General features: G+C 39.5%; 1 protein-coding gene across 1 annotated transcript in view; it reads right to left on the minus strand.

The window, feature by feature from the left end:
- Positions 1–903: 903 nt before the first annotated feature.
- The window catches only part of LOC126418187 (zinc finger and BTB domain-containing protein 17-like), a 73414-nt gene continuing 55581 nt past the window's right edge, over positions 904–18736 (minus strand). The window contains exons 7-9 of the mRNA XM_050085174.1: positions 15499–15669; positions 8975–9164; positions 904–2165 (exon numbers count right to left, since the gene is read on the minus strand). Coding sequence (XP_049941131.1) covers positions 921–2165; positions 8975–9164; positions 15499–15669 — 1606 coding nt within the window. The 3' untranslated portion in view covers positions 904–920. The remainder of the gene's footprint in view (positions 2166–8974; positions 9165–15498; positions 15670–18736) is intronic.

Here is an 18736-nt window from a genome sequence, read left to right on the forward strand (position 1 = left end):
AAATTCACTCTCAGTAATGAGTAAATAACTGTTAAGCAGAAAACAGGTACAATTATTACAGAAACAGCACTTTCCTGTTTATCATTTCTCTACTCATTTCATAAAAATAATAAGATTCAGTAGCAGGAATGAAGAACTGACAGATGTGTATGTGCATATGGAAGAAATGTCTCAACTTATCAATACTAAATACTAATCTCACAGCTTTAAGGGTGGGACAAGACACATTTTAGGTTGCAATTAATTACTGTAGCAGGACTTGTACACGTGTTTTACAAGAGGCGATAATCTTATATGAATAAAACACTGTAATAATTTGTCAACTAAAACTTGAAAGGCCAGAGAAGTTCTTTTTACTCTCTTTTCTGATTTTTAAGGAAGTGGTACACAATGCAGTCGCTGGAAGTCCGCATGAAACTACCATATTTAATGCAGATTAGTATGCTAAAAAAAGAAAAGGTTAAAAATATTTGTATTAATATCAGACTTTTGGTGGTGTTAATATCATTAAATATTTGTACCATTACATTACTGCAGGTAAGTGTAACCCTACAATGTAATATATTGACTGGGTAACATTCAGTACACGGTACCATTAACGCTGATCTAAAAACATGTCTAAAAGCATTTTCATCTTTTTCAGCAGCTTTAGGAGGGCAATTATGATGATGATGATGATATGGATGGAGATGAAAATGCTTAATAACAAAGAGATTACATATATAGGTGAAACATGACTGAGCTGATTTTACAATGCACAAATCTCCACCAAAAGGTGGTTATTAAAAATGTTTGGGCAAAAAATACATCTCTATTACAACATAAGCCCACATGAAGGAACACACAACTCACAGGAAACCACACTGTCTTTGTTAAGCTAATTTTCTACACTAGAATCACACAGGCATAGTGTTTATGATTTACATATTTCCACTCCTTGCATACCCTATGTTATGATGGACATACGGATTCCCTGGGAAAGCTGGCACGGCAACAGTGCCGCTGTGTGCAATTGCAGCGGCTACAGCCGAAGGCATTGCATCACCATGATGATACAAATGATTGAGAGTTGAATATCCTTGTACCTGCAAAGGGGCCACAGAGTCCATGGAAACAGCACCAGAGTGTTGAGTATGTTGCATTCTGCTCAGTGCTGCAGGTTCAGGAAGAGCGCGACCAACGTGTCCCAGGCCGTGATGTTGTTCCTGATGATGGATCTGAATATTTGGATTCAAATTTTGCAGATGGTGACGGGAATTTGCAAAAGAATCCGTCCTCCTCGTTCCTGTAAGGTAACTCGCTTCTTCATCAGTCACTGACGGAGATTCTGGAATATGCTGTGAACGACTGGCATGCACTTCAGACACATTTAGATTCAGAGGAGTTATGGTAGCAAGGCCATGCGAATTCAGTATGTCTACTGCAGTCATGCCACGTCTTGTGAGGTTGGGGTTTACAGTTGACATGTTTCTGTCTGCAGAGCCATCTTCGACAGCTGACATATGTTCGTTTCTTGGAATTTGATTAGGGTTTCTGCAAGAATCATTGACCCTTACCATAGATGCTGCTGAAAGAGCCATCATGGGTGTTATTGTGTTTACACTATGGTCAGTATGTGAAATTACAGGTCCCACTGCTACATGGCCCGCATTGCTCATGCCAGTAGAAGAGATACCATAATCTGAATTTGAGGCAGGAATCACACTCTGATGAGGCAACAAATGGGGAACACTGTTAACAGTTGACGGTTTGACACAGGAACTAACGATAGCATTTGTTTCAAAGACAGCTGGCCTCCCATACTCTGAAGAGGGCACTGAAACAATGATGTTACCAGCCTGCGGCCTTCCGGATGAAGTATTCTGTAACACAGGATTTGCATTCAGCCCTGACAGTGTTTCTGAATTCACCATGGCACTCTCTGATGAGATTAATGTAGGAGGAGCAGGTGTTGTTGCACCTGGGGTCTGAGTGGTGGCTTCACTGGTTCCAGAACCATCATCCTCAGCAGCAGCTGCTGCCGCAGCCAATGATTCTTCGTATACTCGCAGTTCTTCCGGATGCATTTTTCTTTTGTGTGCACGACAGTTGGAACCATTTGCAAATGTTCTGGGGCAAAACATACACGTATACGGCCTTAGTCCAGTGTGAAGATTATGGTGGTTCTGAAATACAAGAAAACCAATATTTCACAATGGACTGATAACATATGAATATCTCATCCATTAAACTGAAAGTAAATCCAAAATCAATAAAATCTTGTCACTGCTGTTATCTTCAATATTCATCAGCAAATCACAATTTTTATGACACTTAACTGAATCAAATTAAAAAGAACAATGACAAACAAAAATACATGTCCTTCAAGTGAAATACACGTCCATCAATTGAAGTGACAAACCTGAAGAAATATGATCAGAATTGTGAAGATTTATTCTTTAACAATAATGACGAGAGAAAGACTGGAAAATTTGTTACAATCTCATGCCTATGAATATCCAGTTTTCTTTATACTGTCCAGTATCACACACTTATAATTGTAACATGATACTAGAACATATTCTGGTTTCAAAAATAACTTACCTAAACAAATGAACTTTATCATAGCAATTAGCATGGTTTCCCAATACAGTGATAATGCAAAATGCTTTCAGACATGATATACCACAAGCCACAGACAGATTTAATGTTCCTTGATCTTTTACCAATATGCAAACTTTTTGACAGACAAAACAACCATCTTATGGATGGCACATCAATCACAGACAAAGAAGTAAATTCAAGTTTTTAACAGAAATTGTGTGGTGAAATCCTAAACTTTTTACAAATGGCACCAATATCTGTGAAAATCAAACAATGGAAAATTAAAGATGGAATATAACAATATTATCTGTTACTTGTGAGAAATATCTCATTAAAATGTCAAGGGTGTAAAGCCTGGCAAGTAATTATTAATACTGAGAACTGTGAAATTCACAAAGCATAAAAATGTAGCTGCCTCTGACTACATATAATTATTTAATCACAATTCACTGGTGTCACATCGTACAAACAACAGAGAGTAAAACCAAGTATTGGATTCGGGGTCCACCTATTATGCAAACAATGGTTATTTATAAATGATCAAATATATGAGGGTTGTTCAATAAGTAATGCCCTACATTTCTTAAAAAGCCATTAATACACATGGATGGCGATGGCTAAAGAAATTTACAGCCTCAGGAAATCTGGAAACAGAGCTCCGTGGTCAGCTACCTACAGGACTTCCTGTCACAGCCACTGCTCCAGACATGCTTTCGTGTGCAGGCCTGTGAACACGGATACTGACACCTTAGAAGACTGAAGTGACCACAGCATACTCATCAGCTAGATGTAGAGGAACAGGCAACACTTGGCCACTGAGTATGTTGAAATACACATCCAAATCAATGTTGAAAGTAACCTGAACAAACGGACCCCAGGTGAGGTACAGAAGGTACTACTGAAACATCACAGCACCACCTCTAACCTGAATTATACCCTCCACAGACTGCAGGTTCAACACTTGTGTAGGCTCTAGGTCTTGTTTCTGTGTTATTTGGTCAATTTGAGATATCCAGCTTGTATGCCACAGAGAGTAATGGCCTTTTGTGAGGTACAGGATGCTAAATGTCCACTGCATGCAATCCACTCACAATATTCACTCAGTAATTGGTCGAGATGCACCTGCATTCACTGACAGCAATGATTCCTGCTGTGTTTGAAACAGTGTGTGATTGAGAAGGTGTGATACTCATCTCTGCTCCCTGTTGGTTACGATCTTTTTACAACCATTGTTACTATGTCATGTTACATAGCTGTACGCGGAACACCATTCCTTGTAGACATGTTGGACAATTCACTTTGATACACCAGCAAATTTAGCAACTTCAATTGTAGTTGGGTCGATGACAAGTCGCGTCTCCAGATCAACACATCTTACTGCACTGATTCCATACAACTGTCACACAATTTCACTGCCACTACTTATGCTGACAGTGAAGCATCACATGACCATCTAGTACCAGTTCTAGGCCAACTACAACATTATGAAGTATCCAGTGCGCTCTTTTGAGAGTGTGACAAATTTTTTTCCTGTGAACTTATTAAATTTGTTGTAGACACATGGTAAGTGCTTCACGCTGCACATGCGTGGACGGCGGGGTGGTGCACCGAGCCAATCCAGTGGAGTATGAGCGCTTGTGTGTGTGTGTGTGTTTGTTTAGACTTTATTGGCACTCAACGGTGAGCTTGTCAGTGGCCTAAAATATTTCAAAGACAACAAATGTGGATAAAATCACTAAAATTGTTGCACACAGCGAGAACGAAATCTACAAAATGACACTCATGCACTGACTCTCACCTCATTAACATTCACTCACACAATAACTCCACCTCACACACCTGAAGACAACAGAGAATGCTTGCAAGGAGCTACATCATGGCTTAAACAGAAGTAAAACAATAGAGGAGCTAAAACAATGGCACAGGGATATCTCACCGGCTGGCTGCTTACAAAACTGTGGGTAAGCCAGTCACCCTGTTAACACATTAAGAACATCTCCCTAAAATTTTGGAAACACAATGGATAAAAGACAAAACCTTAAAAGTCATCACATTCATTTGAACATCACTAGATCTGGTGGCAGATATTCCGCTGCCCTCAGTCCGAAAATAAAACACAGTCAAGTAAAATGTGGCACACAGTGATCTGTATGCCACAAGCACTGCTTATTGGAGGGACGTCACATCGGAGCAAGAAGCCATGCGTCAGGGGACCGTGGCATATGTGAAGACGAATAAGGAGGACATCATCCCGTCTTTGTGGCTGAAAGGAGGTACGCCATGGCTGCAAAGTGGGCTTTACTATATGCAGCTTATTATCTTTCATTTCTAGCCACTCACCTTTGCACCGATGCATGATTCTGTACCTCATTTTCTTATTTATTATTCAGATATAAACCTAAGTACAGATACATAAACATAATTTTGTGCTAATGACACTGGGCAGAGTCACGCAGTCTTTGTGTCAGCACTCTCTGTCAGAGCGCATATGCCAACAGTTTACTGCTCTACACAGCAACTCACAACAATATAGAAGTGGGCAGCCTCACCACACTGTGCACCACTGTCAACTCTGCTACGCTACGCCCCCTACTCAGTCACTCTGAACGGAATAGCAGAAAGTGTAGCAACAGATAATGTACTCTTTTATGGCAAACCCATGCATTTCCTATTGGATAAAGATTACTCTTTCTAACTTGAGAAAGTAATTACCCAGCTTGTTCTGTAAGCTAATAGCTTGTGGCTGTGATGACTCCTCCAAGGGTCTTTCATTGGGCATTATCGACACAGGAGCAAGTCCCTGGGTAAATCTTGGAGGATGCCGAAACTTTTTGTAACAAAAGTGAATCAAGTTATTATTAACAGTTAAACAAGTCGACAAGAGCTCATTTATTTATTCCATTTTTTAATCTGAGTAGACCATCTTTGACATTGTTTAAAATGTCAATCAAAGTTTACAATATTATGAAAAGGAAAGTTGCTACTCACCATATAGCAGAGATGCTGAGTCGCGATAGGCACAACAAAACCACTGTTACAAATAAACCTTTCGGCCATTAAGGCCTACGTCAACAATAGAACACACACACACACACACACACACACACACACACACACACACAACTCTCACAAAAAAACAGCTGCAGTCTCAGGCAACTGAAACTACACTGCGAGCAGTGTTCCACTCTCATCATGCACTGGTCACTGGTGCTGCTGCTCGCAGTGTGGTTTCAGTTGCCTGAGACTGCAGTTTTTTTTTTTTTGGTGTGTGTGTGTGTGTGTGTGTGTGTGTGTGTCTCGTCTATTGTTGACAAAGGCCTTAATAGCCAAAAGCTTTATTTGTGACAGTCTTTTTGTTGTGCCTATCTGCAATTCACTATCTCCGCTATAAGGGGAGAAGCAATTTTCTCTTTCATAATACTGTAACATTCCATTCTGGATTTTCCATTGTTTGACTTTTACTATCAAAGTTCATTCAGTTAAAAATGATGTTTAGATGCTTTATGGTGTAGACAGTTTTTTTTCTCTCTCTTAACAAATATTAATGTGTCTGATGACGATTTTATTCTGCTGCAACAACGGATATTGGCCCAGGAGTGCTAGCAAAAAAAATAAAAAAAAAACTGCATTAGTGTTCAACAATGCCAACTGAGTAATTTTGTGTGATGCATTTGGAAAATGTTAACTGATGCTGAGCTGTGTTCATGAAACTCATGGAAAAGAAAACATGTCCTCTTAACAACAGTAGTTGTGATTAGTTCATGTATGGAGATGACAGAACAGGCACATCCTGGGGAAATTAAATGGAGTGAATTACACTTCCTGATCATACCAAATGGAAATGATTCTAATAGATTCTGGTTTGTGGAGTATAACTGAGCCAGGTGAGATGGAACCTGGTGAAGGTGCATCAGCTGCTGATAAAAAGACATATATATCACACCAAGGTAAGATGCTAGATTGTATTTTACACATGTGACAGGCAGCAAATACAATTAAAAAATCTGGTACACAGCATGATAAAAAGTACAGAGAGAACTTCAAAAATTATACACCCCAAAGGACAGCACCATTTCCCACTTGAGATGAAGCAAGCTGGGATATTTTTACTTCCCCTCTTTTTTTCCATCTGCCTCCTTAAATTCGTTTTTTCACTTTTAACTAATTGCCATTAACATACGTGAATACAATCTGCATTTTCATAAAAGGGAGAGGTTGGCTCTTAGTTTTAAAGAATATAACAACAGATCTAATTTTGTGCTTAGTTTTATGAATGTAATTGATTTACCAATTTATTTTGACTATTCCTAGTTAGTATCTTTCATTATAGGGTGAAATCAGTAATTGTTTCATAACTTAAATTCTGCTGTTGATTTATAAACAAATATAAATTCTGCAATAACCATAAACGTTTGGAAGACTAAACACTAGCATTCTTTAAGTATTTATTTGGCTCTATTAGAAAACATGTTAGCAAAGCTAGCCCTTCATTAATTCCAAAGTAATTAACAGTTTTGTCAAAAGTATTGTTTGCGTACTTGCAATTGTTAATTTCATGATTTAAACAAATAATTCGAACTAACTCTTGTAGCACAAGAAAGGGTTAAAAGGAATGAATTTTTCAATGTATTCAGTTAATTTAATGAGTTAAGTTCTAGTTGCAATTTTGTAAATTAAACATCGAACAATGTGAAGTTTCAGTGCCTATTATTGTGAGGCTGTATAAGGGCCCAATTTTTGGCCCCGAAAGAGTCAGTCCATGGCCGAGTTTCGGACGAGAAACCTGAGTTGGTTAGAACAACAACAATGCATCAGCATAACTGTGAACTAAGTGTAACACAATTCAACCATATGTTAAAACAATGATAGTATATGCTCCATACGCACATTGCTATTCTGTAAGAACTGTGAACTGTGTGGTTAGGTTTTTACTGCTCGTAGATGTTCAACAGGAAACCACTCTAGCAGTATTTGGATATTCCCCTGCAACCTATTAATGAGACTTATCGAATGTTGAACAATAGTGCACTGGCCATATGAATATGTATTATTGGGGGTGTGTGAAAAGTGAAAGTAAATAACTGAAACACAAATGTGCACCTGTTGGCTAGATTATTTACAGTGGACAGTATTGCAGTTCCACCCCCTACTTTTTGAGCCAGTACGTTGACACAGAGGACAACAAGCGAAGAAATAAAAGCAGGGCGAACTGTCACAAGTGGTGTCCCAACATGAGGAATTTTGTACGTAGCCACATTAAACAAGGACTCACAAAATTTGTACAGTGAACTCAAGAGTGGTTTACAGTCAGTGATGCAACAGCCAATCCGCACTTGGGTTTCATGGCCACAGTACGACAGCAGCCCATCAGTGAACAGAGGTTCTATGGAAGCAGCCATTGAGTACAGGAGCAGCCAATCAGCACGCAGGTGGACACAGCTGACCAGGATAAACAAGACGCTTCGCTGAGAGAATTACAACTTGCCACAGCCATGCAGACGATGGACCGAGATGACAAACAGCAGCAGCAGCAATAACAGAGCAGCAGAAGAAGAGTGAATAAGAATAAGGTAATTTCATAGCAAAAGCTGTTGTGTATTAAGTGATACATTATGAGTGACCTTAATGAACAAGGCAGTGCTTATGAATTAATTTACAGTTTATATACAAAATTTTACTACACCAAAAAAGTGTTCATATCAGCACTGAACTTTTTTTTAAAAAAGTACCAAACTGTGTATAAATATTACCTTTTGATTTGGCATTCAGAAAGACAAAGTTACTTTCTTACACAGGACAGTGAAAGAATATCTTCACAGTAATTTGTTGTGAAAATGTTACTGCTTATGAATCACACTGAATCAATGAAGAACTGAAAAAGGCATAACGATAACACACTACTGTGCTCTCTTGCACCCTTTTATTACAGTTGCTAAAATGTAAAACACTGTTCACAGCAAATGTAAATATCTAATTGTCATTTTGGTATGGTTAAATAAATAACTTTGTGAGTTAGAATTCCTTTCAGTTCTGCCTGTGTAGGTTGGGCAAGGCTAAAATGAAAGTTAGGTCCCAGGGAGAGAGGGAACCACATGGTGAAAGGTGGGCCCCACTCATCCTGGGGTCTGAGTGACCTGAACTTCCCTTGAAAATTCTCCAACCAATCCCTCTCTCCTCCCCAAGATAGGAACAAATAGTTACGATAGTGTTGTGCACTTTTACACATTAGTATCAATAATGCTAAATATTTCACATCCAGAAGTTAACTACTGCACAGCAACTCTGTCTCACAAATTTCTAAACCACTAATTTAATGGTCTGATAAATATTTTATCTCAAAGCTGCCAAATACAAACAAGCTGCATTAATAATAGACAAATTTAACACAAACCTTGAGATCCTTTGGGCGTCTGAAGGCTTTGCCACATGTAGCACACTGATAAGCTCTGATATCCTTATGAATAAGCAGATGTGTACGTAATGTGCGACGTGTCGATAACTGGTGAGGACACATGGGGCATTGGTACGGCGTTTCACGATGTGTATCCATGTGAATTTTTAGTCGGTATTTTGTTTTGAAGCTGAAGCAAACAGTAAGTCTTCATAAGAAACACTACAGTATATATTTCTCAGACATACTACAATCATTCCATAAAGCAAAAACTCTTTGTGTACTTTTCCTCTTTCTGAAACAATCATTTTCCTTCTTCAAATACCAAAACACTGAAACAGATTTATGATGAAATAAAAATGGACTGGTTCTGAAAATTGTCTCTGGATGGGAGTCTGAGTAGGAATTTCTGAACACAGTAGGGAGATGCAGGGAGGGAGAGAGAGGGCGGGTAAATATTTTATATATACCACATACAAGTCTCTCATTATAACAGATATTGTCATGTTTACAATGTTTTCTGTCGACTAAGTTCTGTGAGACATCATAGGGGCAGGCGGAAGGGGGGGGGGTTACAGAAGCTACAGGTTGAATAATTCAATAATTATCTTCTCACTGTAAAGTTGCAAGGAAACAAGTGGTGGTATATTTAATCAGAACATCAATAACTTTAAGCAAAAAAGTGTAAGTTAATTGACTTTTATCTCACAGCGTAAAAGAGTCACATATATTTAGATTTGATCTTAGCTAACTGTCCCTATTACTCTAAAAGTATCTGTAGAGCAAACATATTGATATAATGATTCTCTTTAAGAATGCACTTTACAATAAAGAATTCTACTGACACTGATATCAAATGCCAAATTTTCTTTATTTATTACAGCAACACCTTCACAAAAAAGATACACTGACAAGACCAATTTCACAACCCCCTTCCCCAACCAGCAAGTGTGTGTGTGTGTGTGTGTGTGTGTCCTGCACTAAGAAACAGTGAGTGTGTTACTTTACATCAAATACATACATCTGCTCAACAGCCATTTGTCTTGTCATGACAGCTGATGATGCTGCACAGAATTTAGTTAAAGGGAAACATTTATATACTATATTTAAGTCTCTCACCATAACAGATATAGTCTTGTTTATAGTGTTTCCCATTAACTAAGTTCTGTGAAATGGCCTTTAAGCTGAACCCCATTTTTGCATTCCTACATTTTACATTTTACCACTTTTTGCATTCATCTTTGTCGGTCTCAATAGATGTCTTAGTCTCTCAATACAATGCTTTCCCATCATTAACGATTCTGTGTTACAACATTTCCCACAATTTAAGTTTTCTTTGACGTTATCACGACCTTCAACATTGATTTTTATACAGATTTCCTCAAAAAGTGCATTGTGTTCCTGCTCAAAGTCAGCCTTGGAACAAAGCAGAAAATGCAGATTATATGCAAAGTTACTGATTATGTAACATAACACTAGTGCGATAAGCAACATTTTTATTGTCAGCATGTTGGATCATGGCCACCTGCATTATAGGTCCACAGTGTTTGGGAAAATGGGAATGTCCTGACATAACCACAATCACCAGTGTTCGGAGAATATTTCGAAGTATATGGATAGGCCTAGCAGAGAATGCTACAATAGCAGTTATTAGTGATCCGCAAACTGTGTGTCAAACTTGCATAAACATTATTCATAGATAAGGACGCGGATTTATGTTGCATGTTGCCCATCGCTTGCGACACCATTGTTATATTGTAGTTAAGTACTGTCAATCTGCTTCATTGAATTAAAACTACTTATGTTATTTACCTGAATTGTTGTATAGCATTCTGAGAACACAGCATCCCTTAGGCACCCTACACAAGATGAGTGGGCAAGACCCATAGGGCAGGTATGCTAAATCACGATCTTATGACAGAGATTCTAGTAGCAACCTTCCTTCCGCTTACTGTGTTAAATTACAACAGCTTTAATTTAATTTTACAGTCATTTACACAAATAAACACCACTTTTGAAGACAGCTGTCTCTATAATGGGCTTTCACGAATTGTCACTATTTACACATGAACTACGCCAATTCGTTCTAGGCGCATAGTCTTAGTTTGGTAAGACCTGACATCATCAGAGGTAAACATTCCTCCTCGAGATGCTCCGTAACATGGTGATAATTTCCAACCTCTTTCTCACCCAGGATGTCCCTGAGCTGAGTGACTTTGTTGGCAGCAAGCTGTAGGTTACATGCCTATTTTTCTCTGTTTACAAAGACTGCTAACTTTAGTGTTTTAACCAATATCATGTTTCAAGTTTTGTTTACCATAATTTCATAATAATTATGGATAATAAGTCTCACATTTGAACAAAAATATCTTTTTAATGTGGTTGCATGAAACACTTTTGGTTCCGTGTTTTATTTACACCATCAGACGTGACTGAAACCAAGAGGGAAACCACTGTGTGTTTGTGTCAGCACTTGGCCACTGCCTTTGTGAGTGATGATTTTTATAATGTGGAGAGACACTTAGAGCTAACTGCTGTTAGAAAGGAATGAGAACAATTAATTATCTCAGATTTTTTAAATAGGCAAAATTTAAACTGTTTTAATTTCATATTTTGAACAATATAAAGGGAATGATAATAAGAGTAATTTATTCATTTATGCTTGTTGTGGTTCCTGTTCCTTCCTGTATTGTACACTTTTTTGGGTTAGTCTGCTGAAAAGTGTAACAATGGGTTTTTTCTGTATTTCACATAGTGGTGCACTCACAGTTTCTTAGAGTAATTACAAAACTATATATTGTGAGTGCCACAACCTAATATGCAAGCAGGTACAGGTGCAGGTGTGCATTCACCAGATTTCAGTGCTGGTTTGGGGGGGATGTTGAAACTGGTCATATCAGTGTATCTTTATTGTGGGAGTGTTGCTGAAGTAAGTAATAGCACAGAGAACATCTACATCTACATCCATACTCCGCAAGCCACCTGACGGCGTGTGGTGGATGGTACCTTGAGTACCTCTATCGGTTCTCCCTTCTATTCCAGTCTTGTATTGTTTGTGGAAAGAAGGATTGTCGGTATGCCTCTGTGTGGGCTCTAATCTCTCTCTGATTTTATCCTCATGGTCTCTTTGCGAGATATAGGTAGGAGGAAGCAATATACTGCTTGACTACTCGGTGAAGGTATGTTCTTGAAACTTCAACAAAAGCCCGTACCGAGTCTTCCACTGGAGTTTATCTATCATCTCCATAACACTTTCGCAATTACTAAATGATCCTGTAATGAAGCGCGCTGCTCTCCATTGGATCTTCTCTATCTCTTCCATCAACCCTATCTGGTACGGATCCCACACTGCTGAGCAGTATTCAAGCAGTGGGCGAACAAGCGTACTGTAACCTACTTCCTTTGTTTTCTGTGCATTTCCTTAGGATTCTTCCAATGAATCTCAGTCTGGCATCTGCTTTACCGATGATCAACTTTATATGATCATTCCATTTTAAATCACTCCTAATGCGTACTCCCAGATAATTTATTGAATTAACTGCTTCCAGTTGTTAACCTGCTATATTGTAGCTAAACGATAAGGGATCTTTCTTTCTATGTATTCGCAGCACATTACACTTGTCTACATTGAGATTCAATTGCCATTCCCTGCACCATGTGTCAATTCGCTGCAGATCCTCCTGCATTTCAGTACAATTTTCCATTGTTACAACCTCTCGATATACCACAGCATTATCTGCAAAAAGCCTCAGTGAACTTCCGATGTCACCCACAAGGTCCTATATGTATATTGTGAATAGCAACGGTCCTACGACACTCCCCTGCGGCACACCTGAAATCACTCTTACTTCGGAAGACTTCTCTCCATTGAGAATGACATGCTACGTTCTGTTATCTACGAACTCTTCAATCCAATCACACAATTGGTCTGATAGTCCATATGCTCTTACTTTGTTCATTAAATGACTGTGGGGAACTGTATCGAACGCCTTGCGGAAGTCAAGAAACACGGCATCTACCTATGAACCCGTGTCTATGGCCCTCTGAGTCTCGTGGACGAATAGCGCAAGCTGGGTTTCACATGATCGTCTTTTTCAAAACCCATGCTGACTCCTACAGAGTAGATTTCTAGTTTCCAGAAAAGTCATTATACTCAAACATAATATGTGTTCCAAAATTCTACAACTGATTAACGTTAGAGATATAGGTCTATAGTTCTGCACATCTGTTCGACGTCCCTTCTTGAAACTGGGGATGACCTGTGCCCTTTTCCAATCCTTTGGAACGCTACGCTCTTCTAGTGACCTACGGTACACCGCTGCAAGAAGGGGGGGCAAGTTCCTTCATGTACTCTGTGTAAAATCGAACTGGTATCCCATCAGGTCCAACGACCTTTCCTCTTTAGAGCGATTTTAATTGTTTCTCTATCCCTCTGTCATCTATTTCGATATCTACCATTTTGTCATCTGTGCGACAATCTAGAGAAGGAACTACAGTGCAGTCTTCCTCGTGAAACAGCTTTAGAAAAAGACATTTAGTATTTTGGCCTTTAGTCTGTCATCATCTGTTTCAGTACCATTTTGGTCACAGAGTATCTGGACATTTTGTTTTGATCCACCTACCGCTTTGACATAAGACCAAAATTTCTTAGGATTTTCTGCCAAGTCAGTACTTAGAACTTTACTTTTGAATTCATTGGACGCCTCTCGCATGGCCCTCCTCACATTACATTTCGCTTCGCGTAATTTTTGTTTGTCTGCAAGGCGTTGGCTATGTTTATGTTTGCTGTGAAGTTCCCTTTGCTTCCGCAACAGTTTCCTAACTCGGTAGTTGTACCACAGTGGCTCTTTTCCATCTCTTACGATCTTGCTTGGCACATTCTCATCTAACACATATTGTACAATGGTTTTGAACTTAGTCCACAGATCCTCAACACTATCTGTACTTAAAACAAAACTTTTGTGTTGAGCTGTCAGATACTCTGAGATCTGCTTTCTGGCACTTTTGTTAAACAGAAAAATCTTCCTACCTTTTTTTAATATTTCTATTTACGGCTGAAATCATTGATGTAGTAACCGCTTTATGATCACTGATTCCCTGTTCTGCGTTAACTGTTTCAAATAGTTCGGGTCTGTTTGTCACCAGAAGGTCTAATATGTTATCGCCACGAGTCGGTTCTCTGTTTAACTGCTCAAGGTAGTTTTCAGATAAAGCACTTAAAAAAATTTCACTGGATTCTTTGTCCCTGCCATGTGTTATGAATGTTTGAGTCTCCCAGTCTATATCAGGCAAATTAAAATCTCCACCCAGAACTACAACATGGTGGGGAAATCTACTCGAAATATTTTCCCAATTATCCTTCAGGTGCTCCGCCACAACAGCTGCTGAGCCAGGGGGCCTATAGAGACATCCAATTACCATGTCTGAGCCTGCTTTAACCGTGACCTTCACCCAAATTATTTCACATTTCGGATCTCCGTCAATTTCCTTCGATACTATTGCACTTCTTATTGCTATAAACACGCCTACCCCTTCACTGTCCAGCCTGTCTCTGCGGTATACATTCCAATCTGAGTTAGAATTTCATTACTGTTTACATCTGGTTTCAGCCAACTTTCTGTCCCTAGTACTATGTGGGCATTGTGACTGTTTATTAATGAGAGCAGTTCTGGGACCTTTCTATAGACGCTCCTGCAGTTTACTATTAGCACATTAATATTGTTATTCCCTTTTGCATTTTGCCTACTCCTACCTTGCCACGTCTCAGGAGGCATCTTGTCGGGCCTAGGGAGGGAATTCTCTAACCTAAAAAACCCACATGTGCACTCCACACGTACTCCACTACCCTTGTAGCAGCTTCCTGTGTGTAGTGCACACCTGACCTATTCAGGGGGACCCTACATTTCTCCACCCGATAGCGGAGGTCGAGAAATTTGCACCCCAGATCTCCGCAGAATCGTCTGAGCCTCTGGTTTAAGCCTTCTACTCGGCTCCAAACCAGAGGACCGCGATCGGTTCTGGGAACGATACTACAAATAGTTAGCTCAGATTCCACCCCGCGAGCAAGGCTCTCTGCCTTCAGCAACTCCGAAAGGAGGAAATACTTAATTTTAGTCTTCTGAAATTGCTTCAGTGGCAAAAGCCCCAAAATAATTTCTCTCTTCAATCGTTGCACAATGTGGCTAACAAGAATAGTTATCAAATAATATCACGATGTCCCGATAGTCAAACAATAAGTTTTCCTTTACTTTCTTATTTTCTCCTTACATCCTGCAGCGTATCCACACCATTCTTCTCTGTGTTTAAGTTGTATGTGCATAAAAGTTGCTCAAGGCATACATAAATATGATTACTACTTTCAGAAATGTGATGAAAAAATTGAACTTGTTGCTACAGCAAAATAATAATTTTGGTACGAATTACACTGTCGAGATACTCCAGATGTGGATGAAATTAATCACATAATAAATATTAATCGTCATAATGCCTGATGAGGAACTCATAAACTAATGGCAGCTTGTTACCTCTTTTTGCACTTCGTACACCGAAATGGTGTTTCATCGCTGTGGATTGTTAAATGTTCCTGCAGAATCCCTTTTGATGTGAAACTGTGACCACACTGCTCACACACAAATGGCCTCTCGCCAAAGTGGACAGCTTTTAAATGAGAAGATACATTAGACCTGCTGCTGAACCTGCAATATATTAAAATCATCAATCAAATCAAATATGCACTTAATTAGAACAATTTTAATAGTAAATGTAAAGGAATATGCAAAAGTATACACTGAGTTGCAAATAGGCACAGCAAAAAGACTGTCACAAATTAGCTTTCGGCCAGTATAGCCTTTGTAAAAAATAGATGAGACACACACACACACACACACACACACACACACACACTCACTCACTCTGCAGTCTTGTGTATGCAAGTTGCATTTGTGTGTGTGTGTGTGTGTGTGTGAGAGAGAGAGAGAGTGGTGTGTGTGTGTGTGTGTGTGTGTGTGTGTGTGTGTTGTGGCAGTCATTTTGATGTGCCCATCAGTGACTCAGCATCTCCACTATATGGTGGGTAGCAACTTTCCTTTTCATAATATTGTTACATTCCATCCTGGATTTTCCATTGTTTGATTTTTACCAGAAGTATACACTCTTATTTGTAATAAAATCTGCAGAGTGAGTCACTGACCTGTGAACCATGAAAGGGAAAGTATTTGAAGTAGATGATGAGTGCAGTATACAGTGTTTGCTCAAATCTAAGGACTTCTTTCTGTGCATTTTGTAGAAGAAATCACTTGTTTATTGAGACATAAGATCCAAGAGAGGAGAGCAGAAACAGCAGAGGGCAGGAGAAGCAATACAATATACAGGGTCAGAAAGAAGAAAATCTGAGCAATGTGGAAGGGGTGGGTGGGGAGTTGGAGGATAGGTGATCATATTTTGCTGCAATCTCAACTGATTTTTCACCATGCCAAGCACATTCATGAAACAGTTTCATGAGCAAAAAGGATCCAATTGATAGTAGCAAATACTCTTTATCAACGTGAAGACACTAACAACTATCATATTACATAAGCTACTGGATTATCCCTCTCCCGATACGAACCAGCTCGACTGAATGTTGTGTACAAGACTTTTTATTTTTATTTTTGAGTACATTGTATCTGTTCCTGTCACAACAAATTTAGCCAGCTGTGTACTACAATCCACTGTTGTCCCCTCTTCTTTGCCCACTTCTAATAATTAAATTCATAAACGCAAGCTTTTACTTCCCTACTGGTCCTTTTACATAGCTCGAGCCTCAAACTAGAAATCTCCTTCCCCCCCCCCCCCCCCCCCCCCAAACTCCACCCTTAATAATTCAGTTCATCCAAAGAGTGGTCTCAGGAAAACAGCCTCATCAAAAATAGGGGTAAGACAAAAACAATGACATTAAGGACAGAAAGAATCCTGGCAAACAATGTCACATTCACTTGTGGGGAATAATAATCAGAAATTGTCAAAAGCTACAAATAAATAGGGCTTACATGGCAGGTGATTGGCCAAGTGTTTTCCAAGCACACTGAAGATGGTAGTATGAGCAATGAAGGCAACATTTGACATACTGAAGCTGGATCTGCTACCCATAAGAACAATCCTGAGGCTGCTCAACATCTGGCCCACCACATCAAACGATATCCATTGAAGTCCTGATGGCAGCTCATAACCTAATATCTACCCCACAAAGCACCAGCCTCCTTAAAGACAGGCAGGAAAAAATACACAGTACACAGACACATCAGCAACCTTGCAATGACAAATAACGAATGGATGGAAACCAGCTTCCAGCCGTGCCACCTGTAAACAAGGGTAGCAGCCCACAGACTACATGTCTGAGTATGCTCAAAAGAGATAGAATGAATCGACTGGGGAGGATCTCACAATACAAATCACATCACTGAGTGTAAAAAAAATAACACTATGACTGTCTCACTATGCAAATGATGAAAACTTCAATTAACTAATTAATACCTTTTGCACTTGACTGCACAGTCTACTCCCTCTTTACTTCTCTCCTGAAGAAGACTCAAAACGACCTACAGATGAGAAAAACAATCAACAAAATTTTAAGGTATAGGACAACGATAACACTATCAGAAGGTAGTAACAATAATTGATGTAACACAGCAAAAACAAAAGAAAAGAGGGTACACGGTTAGCCTATGTGGCGAGAACGCCAGTAGCCAGAATACTTGCTAAAGCACAATGGCAAGAATGAAAAGAAGAAAAGAACAATCATTAGAAAAATAGGCACACACACAAGCACACCTATGCCCCTATATCTACATGCCACCAGCTGCTTGTGTGAATAGAGGGAAGGAGAGGCAGGATACAGGACAATGGACTGGGATGGATAGCTAATGGCTTGGAGGGAGGAGGCCGGTTTGCCAGCTAGGAATGGCTGGAATATAAGCTAGGCACGTGATGCATGGGTGTTAGGACCAGTGGGGAGTGGTGCACATTGAAGGTGACATGAAATCGGAGGGGGTGATAGAATGGAGCAAGGATAAACTGTTTGGTGGAGTGTATGGGGACTGTGGGTTACTGGATACTGAGGCCTCGACAGTTACGAGAGTGAAGGATGTAGTCCAAGGATAACAGTGTGACTCTGGAGAGTTACTTGATGAAAAAAATTGTGCTGAGGGCAACAGGACAGTTTTGTAACAAGAGGATATTTGATTGTGTATAAGTTATTGCCACACATGGAACACAAAGAGGAATGACACAAAATTCTAATAGCAGCATTGTATGAGGGCGGGTGGGTAGAACTGGATGTGACATGTACTAGTCAGTTGCTAGGAGAGTATTATAATTGTACTACAGTGGATGAGGAGTACACAGAAAAATGTGCAACCCATTTGTAACAGCCGTGAATGATGCTACAGGATATCTCTCAAGGCGCACACAACCACGTTGGTCGAAGGTGAGAGGGGAAAACGTGAAATAAGATGTGGGTGAACAATGCATGAGAGAGATACAGATTACTAAACAGTAACAAAGGAAGGACAACATGGGGTTTGAGATGGAAGGGAGCCATAATGTGGTATAGTTTTATAGGGAAGTTCTGTTAGAATATACTCTAACTACTACATTTCACTTTTGACTACAACCACCCCTCTTCACACATTGCTTCCATTAGAATTTTATGTCTTTCCTTTCTGCTTCGCATGTGTGACATAACTTATGCGCTATCAAAGATCCTCATCACAAAACTATCCTATT

This window comes from Schistocerca serialis, chromosome 1 (assembly GCF_023864345.2).
Source record: "Schistocerca serialis cubense isolate TAMUIC-IGC-003099 chromosome 1, iqSchSeri2.2, whole genome shotgun sequence".
In the NCBI taxonomy this organism is placed as follows: Eukaryota; Metazoa; Arthropoda; class Insecta; order Orthoptera; family Acrididae; genus Schistocerca; species Schistocerca serialis.